The 9,710-nt window shown below is 42.4% G+C and overlaps 1 protein-coding gene across 1 annotated transcript in view; it reads right to left on the minus strand.

Annotated features, from left to right (window-relative positions):
- LOC137344911 (double C2-like domain-containing protein beta) overlaps window positions 1–7,180 on the minus strand; it is a 194,017-nt gene extending 186,837 nt beyond the window's left edge. Inside the window, exon 1 of the mRNA XM_068008186.1 lies at window positions 6,865–7,180. Coding sequence (XP_067864287.1) covers window positions 6,865–7,180 — 316 coding nt within the window. The remainder of the gene's footprint in view (window positions 1–6,864) is intronic.
- Window positions 7,181–9,710: the final 2,530 nt, after the last annotated feature.

Genomic DNA, 9,710 nt, shown 5'->3' on the forward strand with positions numbered 1-9,710 from the left:
TGTTCACCGAGCCTCCGCCTCCCGTTAGTTGCTTAATTGTCCACCACCATTTGCGACTGGATGTGGCAGGACTGCAGAGTTTTGATCTGATCCGTTGGTTGTGGAATCGCTTAGCTCTGTCTATAGCATGTTGCTACCGCTGTTTAGCATGCATGTAGTCCTGTGTTGTAGCTTCACCAGGTTGGCACCTCATTTTTAGGTACACCTGGTGCTGCTCCTGGCATGCTCTTCTACACTCCTCATTGAACCAGGGTTGATCCCCTGGCTTGTTGGTAATGGTAGAGTGAGGAATATGCCGGGCCATGAGGTTACAGATTGCGCTGGAATATAATTCTGCTGCTGCTGATGGCCCACAGCGCCTCATGGATGCCCAGTTTTGAGCTGCTAGATCTGTTCTGAATCTATCCCATTTAGTACAGTGGTAGTGCCACACAACACGTTGGATGGTGTCCTCATTGTGAAGACAGGACTTTGTCTCCACAAGGACTGTGCGGTGGTCACTCCTACCAATACTGTCATGGACAGATGCATCAGTGACAGGTAGATTGGTGAGGACGAGGTCAAGTAGGTTTTTCCCTCGTGTTGGTTCGCTTACCACCTGTCGCAGGCCCAGTCTGGCAGCTATATCCTTCAGACTTGGCCAGCTCAGTCAGGAGTGGTGCTACCGAGCCACTCTTGGTGATGGACATTGAAGTCCCCCACCCAAAGTACATTCTGTGCCCTTGCTTCCCTCAGTGGTTCCTCCAGGTGGTGCTCAACATGGAGGAGGACTGATTCATCAGCTGAGGGAGGGCGGTAAGTGGTAACCAGCAGAAGGTTTCCTTGCCCACGTTTGACCTGATGCCATGAGATTTCATGGGGTCCGGAGTCAATGTTGAGGACTCCCAGGGCCATTCCCTCCTGACGGGCAGCGATCAGGATGGGGGGGGGGGGAGGGGGCAAGGACCGGGAGAGGAGGGGGGCGGCGACCGGAAGAGGAGGGGGGCGGCGACCGGGAGAGGAGGGGGGCGGCGACCGGGAGAGGAGGGGGGTCATCGACCGGGAGAGGAGGGGGGTCATCGACCGGGAGAGGAGGGGGGTCATCGACCGGGAGAGGAGGGGGGTCATCGACCGGGAGAGGAGGGGGGTCATCGACCGGGAGAGGAGGGGGGTCATCGACCGGGAGAGGAGGGGGGTCATCGACCGGGAGAGGAGGGGGGTCATCGACCAGGAGAGGAGGGGGGTCATCGACCGGGAGAGGAGGGGGGTCATCGACCGGGAGAGGAGGGGGGTCATCGACCGGGAGAGGAGGGGGGTCATCGACCGGGAGAGGAGGGGGGTCATCGACCGGGAGAGGAGGGGTTCATCGACCGGGAGAGGAGGGGGTCATCGATCGAGAGAGGAGGGGGGTCATCGACCGGGAGAGGAGGGGGTCATCGATCGAGAGAGTAGGGGGTCATCGATCGAGAGAGTAGGGGGTCATCGATCGAGAGAGTAGGGGGTCATCGATCGAAGGGGGTGTCAGCGATCGGGAGGTGGGGGGAGTGACCAGCGTCCAGCCCAGGTTTGCATATCCAAAGGGCCGAACGCTTGTTTCACCAAACACCCATTTTGCACCTGAAAAACTGGTGCATCGCCATCTAATTTCTGGGCCATTAGCTTTAGATGTTTATTTACCTAATTTCCTGAGCCACCAGGATCCCATTGCCCATTTGGAGGTGAAGCCATACCAAAAGAGCTGGCCCTGATTGGCTGCAAATTAGCTATAGAAGTTGTTTTTCCAGCCAATCAAGGCCTGCACATGTAAAGGTCAATGTATTTGCCCCATTGACATGAAAGGTCAATCTTTGACATGGTTTCCTCAAGTCAGAGACTGCCTACAGCTCAACAAATTATTTCATTAGCAATCCCACCAGCAAGATGAAAACAGATAACATAACTCACAAGCAAAGATTTTTATTTTGGAAATTCAATTTATTACCAACCTCAACTATAGATCAGATTTGTGGCTGAGACTATTGGCTGAATTCAAATTTCTGAAATTAATAACATGCTTCAGAAAAATTACCGTTCCCACTTGTTTCATGGGGATATCCTACAAACATGCCCAATAGCAGAATTCAAGGTTTCATTAAATTAAGTCGTACCCTGGTGAATTATCTTTTGACATGGTTTGGTAGGGGACGAGAGACTGCACAGTGATTGTAAGATTACCCCCCTGTCAATGGGCACTGAGTTTGAATTCTACCCAAACAGATGGAATGGAAGTCTCCTTTCTGATAGCTGATCCTAAACAGAATGAGTAATGGTAAATCTCAACTCAGCTTTCAATCCACAACAAAGGACTGTCTATAATTCAGGATTAACTGGACAGTTTGTCTCCAAAATATCATTAGATAGTTAATATTGAAATTGGTAATGTTACACTAGAACTCATCTGAAATTCCGATTGAGGTACTTTGTTAGGGCAGACTTTACACTTGATCAGTCTGATTTGAATCCTGTCTAGACACTTGGAATTGAAAGCCTCTTACTCTCTGAAAAATGAACCTAAATTGGATCCTAAATCTCAATCCAGCTCCCAGGCAGCTCAAGACAGAATTATCTAATTTGTTTCTAATTGGGCAGTCCAACTCAGTCACAAATAATGTTATTAACCACCTATGGTCATCTAATCATAATCTCTGATAGGACACCAGCTAACTCCCATGAGACACAGAGGATCAGTGCTCAGGTAAAGGTACATGTTTGGAAATTGTACAGTTAGGCATTTAAGTTCCCAGGCAAACTACATTTTCACATGATAAATTTCACCCATCCTCAGTCTACAGTAGAACCATAGGAGTATACGGAACAGAAAGAGGCCATTCAGCTTAGGATGTATGCGCCAGCTCTTTGCTGGAGCAATTCAAATCTAATCCTACTAACCTGTTCTCTCCCCATAGCCTATAACTTCCTACACTACAAATATTTATCCAATTTTCTTTTAAAAGATGCAATGGTGCAAAAGCTGCAACCATTCCCCAGGGGTAGGTTTTTTCTCCATGTGATTTTCGGTTGCCCAGGCTGTCTGATGGTGCTGGTGGGAGACCGGAAAATGGACATCCTGGGGCAGCCCACTGGCTCCAGGCCATCGTAATATTGGGCAGCCTGGGAGGGGAGGTTGGGAAAGCGGGGTGACAGTGGTCCAAGTTTTTGTGGAGCCCAACAGAGCATTCCTGCTCTTCCTGATAAATAAAAACTCACCTTCTGGGCTTCTCTTCGGCTGGACCGCCAACTGAAATTAGGCGGAGCATATGCCGTGTACACTCGCCACTCCCCCACCCCATCGAGTCCTAAAATGGCAATTGGGGTCCTATTACATCATAGAACACTGTTTTGCACATTAAAAGGGCCTAATTCAGGCAGGAGCTCCGGCCGTCCAGTGGTAGGGCCTTGAGAATATAACATCAGCCACATCTTTGGCGGTAACAAGGCAGTAAGTCATACCCATCTTATTCGGGGAGCGACTGCCCCATTTCTGCCAGGTGGGAGGCCTCAAAATTTCCCTCCTGTTACAAAGCATTCAACAACTTTCTATGTAAAGAAATTCCTCTTAACCTCACTCCTCAATCTCTTTGTGATTATTTTAAACTGATGGCCCCTTATCCCTGATTCTTTCCCAATGCACTCTATCAAAACTCTTTGTAATGTTAAAAACCTCCATTTAGTCACCATTTAGTTTTCTTTGCTCCAGTGGAAGCAGTACCCGTACCTCAAGTTTTTTCTCCTAACTATAGTTTCCCATCCCTTGCATCATCCTGGTGATTCCACACTGTGTGCTGTCGATGACTTTGATGTCCTTTTTATAATGCAGTGCCCCAATCTACACTCTAATGGGATATCCCAGCATGACTAAAAACTGACAAGACTATTTTTCTTGATTATGGATATGCAGTTTTCTTTTATAGTAATGTATGTGAAACAACGGACCAGGTAGCTGAGCAGTTAGGATGGGTGGCCACATTCTGGCCATCTCCAAGATCACTTATTTTCCATGTTCACAACGTTGCCCATCTCAACCCTAATGCTGCCTTTGTCACCTCAATTCACTTATTCCGACACTTTATTTTCAGCTTCCCAATTCCATCCTTCACAAATTGCAACTCATACAAAACTCCAGTGCCCACATCGTATCCAACACAAAATCCTGTGCCTTGATTACCCATGCTCTCGCCAACCTTGTTGGCTCCCCATCCTCCAAAATCAAAATCTATGTCTCCATCTAAAAGTTCCCCCATGGCCTTGCCCCTCTCTACCTCTGCAAACTCCTTTAGCCATCTATTCCAGTGTTTGCCTTCCATTATTCTAACTCTGGTCCCCTTTGCATTCCCCGTTCCCTCCTTTCCACCACCAGAAGCACAGCTTTTAGCCACCTCGGCCCCATCCTGGAATGTTCTGCCTAAATCCCTCACCTTGCTACCTATCTCCCCATCTTCAAAAGGTTCCTCAAAATTGACCTCTTTGATCCTGCCTTTGGTATCCATCCCTAACCTTTCTCCTATCGCTGCTTGATGTCCCGTTATTTCTGCCGCTGTGCAATGCTCTGAGACTTTTTATTACACTGAAGGTACTATATAATTGCAAGTTTTTGTTCAAACAGAATTGATCCCAGCTCACTGAAATCAAGGCTAGATATAAATCTCTAACATTCCTATCAAAGTTTAAATGGAAACTTGGGTCTTTCCCAGTCTGCTATTCATTCAGAGCTGACTTGAAGAGCAGAGAATTTTTTTCTTTTAGAGAAAATTCAAGCTTAACACAGCTTTAGTGACCCAACCCAATACCAGATGTGCTAATCTGTCTGCTATTTCCAACCTGCGTAATTCTTCAAATTGGATGACGACTACGTAAAAATAAGTATCGGCAATTTATATTTTCCATAATGTTGTTTAGAATCAATATTAGTTGGATTTTTTAACTCCTTGGGACTAATTAAAAAAGATTCTTGGAGATTTGTGTCCCTTCTCTCATCAGTATTACAATCCACCCTGCAGAATCTGCTCCTCAGATTTTGTGCCAAACATATCAAGAAGCACACCGAATTGCTACCTAATGGGAACTGGCTGGATAAGGCTTTCTCAGCGTATCCTAGGTTGTCTGTGTAGGTCATTGTCGTTCAAAGAGCAATGATACATTTGTAATAAACAAACTGAAGACATCCTGTCCAAAAACACAAAAAATAATACAAAGATGAAAAATGAAGTTTAAAAACTTGTTGGTGGGGGGAGGCGGGGGTGAAGATAACAGGGTGGATTAGAAACTGCTGGGGCCTGGGTGAAAATTCTGCATGGACTGATGGATTGAAAGTTCTTTCTCTCTCTCTCTCTCTCTGTTGGCTGTAAAGGTACTACATGAAATTATTTTGGGCAGCCTCAACTCAGTTCCTAGTGGGCATGGGTTCAAAAGACAAAACTGCCTCTAATTTGTCACTCATTTGGCAAACCCACTCAGAGAAATCACAAGATGAGGGAAATGGAAAAATTCACACTGGTGCAACTGGGGGCTGAGGCTTACAGTGAGGCATATTAGAAGGTTATGCTGATAGGGTTAGATAAAGTAGGGTGGGAGGAGGCTCGTGAAACATAAACACTGGCATAGACCAGTTGCGCCGAATGGCTTGTTTTTATGCTGTAGATTCTATATAATTCTATGTAATAAATAAATCTGGATGTGGTATTTTTCAAGAGTACATTTTTAAATCACTTGTTACATATCAATACTGGGAATATAATTAATGTATTTAATAATAGTCTTAACATTTTGAGAGACAATTACATACATTGTTATCCTGCAGCAATTTAATGTTACGGAATATATTATATTAGAAATATTGTAGCTACATAGCTAAAAGAACCCCAGGACTGGAAAACATCACTCTTACGATGATTCCCAATTAATTACTATTTTCACAATACTGGACCACAGCTTGATCTATTGCATATATCCAAATCCGTGTTATATGCAACTTAAAAAAAATCAATATTAATGGCTCTGGTTTGCCTGAGATATAAATGAACACTCATTCTCTTTATCATTCTCTTTCTTCATGGTGTGTGCAAGACAGGTGTATAACCCGCAGCTTTCTGAAATAATTTGAACAGAAGAGGTTTTTATGCTACTCTGTCATTTCAGGTGAAAGTACCTGCATTTCTACATTCCCTTTTGAAAGTCTGACGGTTCTCAAATTAATGGCACTGGAATTCAAATAATTAAATGCAGCACTCTTGTATTTAAATAAATAAATACACCCAGTTTTATAATCATCTTATTGCATTTTCCAGAGTTGAAGACTGGAGAACCAGAAAATCCATTGCCCTGCAGCAGTCAAACTCTGAAATGTCAACAGTCTAGGGTGCAAAATGGATATTATCTTAACTTGAAAATGTTCACACTGGTTAAACATTCAAGGTCAGGTTCATTAAAATGTAACTCACTTTCCAGTTATCTCTGATGAAAAGAAAAGTGCAAAATATTTTCCATATTGATTAACTGATTTGGTTTATGTCAAGGTAGTTTTCTAATCCAGGCTCATTAAAAAGAGAAATCAATGCGATTGGAGAAAGGAGTGGTTAATGGCAGATGGCTTCTTCAATTAAGTTATCATTAGTGAAGTTTCGCTTTAACACTTTGCATTCCAACCTCCTTTAACTGAAATTTGTATTGTTGCTTGAAATACCACAACAGAATTTAAAGGGTTAAAAGACAGTTTTGGAATTTACTGAAATGCACTAAATCTAATCAGTTGTACATTTATATTTTAGCTGGTTAAAAAAAAAAGGTTTACAGCAATAGCATGCCACCACAAACACAACAATTAGTTAAAATGTAAAGTAATGGACTTACTGGAGTCATCAGATTCATAGCCTTCAGCCTCCGTCTCCTCTTCATGTTTGGTAGGTGCAGCAGATGCAGCTCCGTAAGCCCCAAATAATTTGTCCACATCGTCCTCATCCTTTGAAGCCTCTGATGGGGTGACAGAGGGCTGGCTGACAGTGGAACGCACAGAGTTGTTGCGGCTCACAGCTGCAGGAAGACCACGAGGAAAACGAGGGAAGTAATCAGAGATTTGTTTAATAGGTTTAATAGGACCTGGGCAGACATCAATAGCCATATGCTCCTGAATGCTTATGGCCATTTTTTCTCCTTTTCGGACTGTCATGCATGCAACCCTTTTTAACACAGCAGACAGTAAAAGAAAGAAAAAAAAAAGCCACCCTGAATTTTGAATTGGGCAAAAAGCAACAAGAGTGAGAAGCCTATCTGACACACAGCAGAACTCAATCTCCAGCGTTAGCTAGGATGCTTATGTACTTTGAGTTGTAGAAACCCTGTGCATGCTGCCTCACTGCCACGGACACTCCTTATCTCTCTAATACTGCTGTTCAGCCTATGAATGTGTGCGTGTGTGTGTCTCTCTCGCTCTGTACAAGAGATTGATTGGGAGAGGTGGAGACTATGATGTCAGTGGCTAGCAACCAAGCAGTAAACAGGAAGCACTGGAATGAAGAGAAAATCAGGTGTGAGAGTGAAGAGAGAAAAAGACAAGAGTCGGCCTAGAGCAGGTAACTGACTCCAATAGATCCCCCAAATACTGAAATTCATCACCTAAATAAAATTCCCTTCTGCTTATTGCCACCTTGGATTGTGTTGAATGACCTGACTACAGATTATAGGCTCAATTAAGATGAGGCACTTCACACAGTACTGTAAACCAGGATTAAACTCATAGTAGCTCCTATCAGATGGCGTGGAGAAACATAAGGAGAGAAGGAAGGATGGCAGTAGTGATGAATATAGGAGACAGCAGAACAAAACGAATGATATGCTAAAAGCAACATATTGTAAAGAAGACAAATATATTTTGAAATAATAAACAGAAGGAAGACAGAGAGAATGCAGCAGCATATCTTTAACTATTTCAGTTCTTATTCTTCAAAACAGCTTCACATTACACACTTTACCATCACCCAGACGCTGAAGAAATACATTTCTGTAAATTTCTAATGTTAATTATAAAAGCACAATTGGGAAAAAATGGATCCATATTATTTATCAAACATGATGTAACTTGTTATTCCCTGCAGGTTAATTTATGATAAACTCTAGTGATTGCATTGTAATTTTAACCCTTCAACATGCTATCACACATCAACTGTGTGTCCTGGCCATTAGTTATAACACCACCACCATGAAAACAAATGCAATGAATAAAAGTGCCCCAACAACTCCAGGCATTACTTATGAAAAAACGACAAGTTTTACAAAAGAAATGATCCAATCATTGAAGTCAACTGCCAATAAGCAGCTTGAACTTCACTTTTGTAATTTATGAAGAAGGGGAGATTTAATACAGGTGTTCAAAATCATGAAGGGTTTTGATAGGGTAAATAAGGAGAAACTGTTTCCAGTAGCAGAAGAGTCTGTAACCAGAGACCACAGATTCAAGGTAATTGGCAAAAGAACCAGAGGCGAGATGAGGAGAAATTTTTTTACGCAACGAGTTATGATCTGGAATGCAGTGCCTGAAAGGGTGGTGGAAGCAGATTCAATAATAACTTTCAAAAAGGAATTGAGTAAATACTTGAAGGGGAAAATTTTGCAGGTCTATGGGGAAAGGGCAAGGGAGTGGGACTAATTGGACAGTTCTTTCAAAGAGCCGGCATAGGTATGATGGGCTAAATGGCCTCCTTCTGTGCTGTATCATTCTATGATCTGAATTTCTCAATTAAATAATTTCCTTGTAATCGCTCTCAGCCAGTCACTACTTTATACATAATACACACAGCAGAGTTACAACTGAATACAATGCAATCTATTATTTGTCTGCAAAACTACTTTCTTCCTGTTTCTTCCAATACATTTCTCATGTCATCATCTTATAGAACAGGATGCACCTTAGCAGGCATGATGGTAGTAGTTAAAAGCAACTAGGAGAAAACTGACAACATTAAGAAAAGCCTTGAACTAAAACAGACAAAATTACTGAAGAAAAATGGGAAAAGTTCGTAAATACTAGAAACCAGAGACTGTACAAAACTTTATTATACTCAAAAGGTTTGAGAAATGTTCATAAACCACGTGAACCTCATTCTTGCAGGTTTTGACAGCCTTGCGACTTTACTCATAGACTTCTATTATTTTCTATATAACTGCAAAAATTGCTGTCTATATTAATTCAAAACTCAGACCATAATTATCAAAGAGTTTATGTAGCCATTTTTTAAAATGCATACATATCCACAACTCAGTTAAAAATATGCAACACCGAATCACTTGTAACCATTCACATGATTCCTAAAGTAACTTAAATGTGTATGGTCAGAATATAATTTTAATATGCCTGCTGTTGTTGGGCTGCTGAGCTAGGGTAAAGCCTGCCAGAGCTTGGTGCACTGCTGAGTGAGTGATGAGGTTGAAAGACCTAGAAGCCAACAAGCAATAAACACAAATGAGAAGAGGGGAAATATCGCATATTTACAGAATGTATCAATTAAAAATTTCGCAATTAGACATCTACAATTTCTAAATTTGAATTGTTGAAGGTATTAAATGCTTTCCCACAAATGCATTTTGTTTTACATTTACCAATGATGTTTTATATTTGTGCAATATTCTACATTTAAATACAAGGAGGCTGACATTCCTTTGTCTTCCACTAGTTGCTGTAACTTCAGTAAGAAACTGATGGA

Source organism: Heptranchias perlo, chromosome 28, assembly GCF_035084215.1.
Source record: "Heptranchias perlo isolate sHepPer1 chromosome 28, sHepPer1.hap1, whole genome shotgun sequence".
Lineage (NCBI taxonomy): Eukaryota > Metazoa > Chordata > Chondrichthyes > Hexanchiformes > Hexanchidae > Heptranchias > Heptranchias perlo.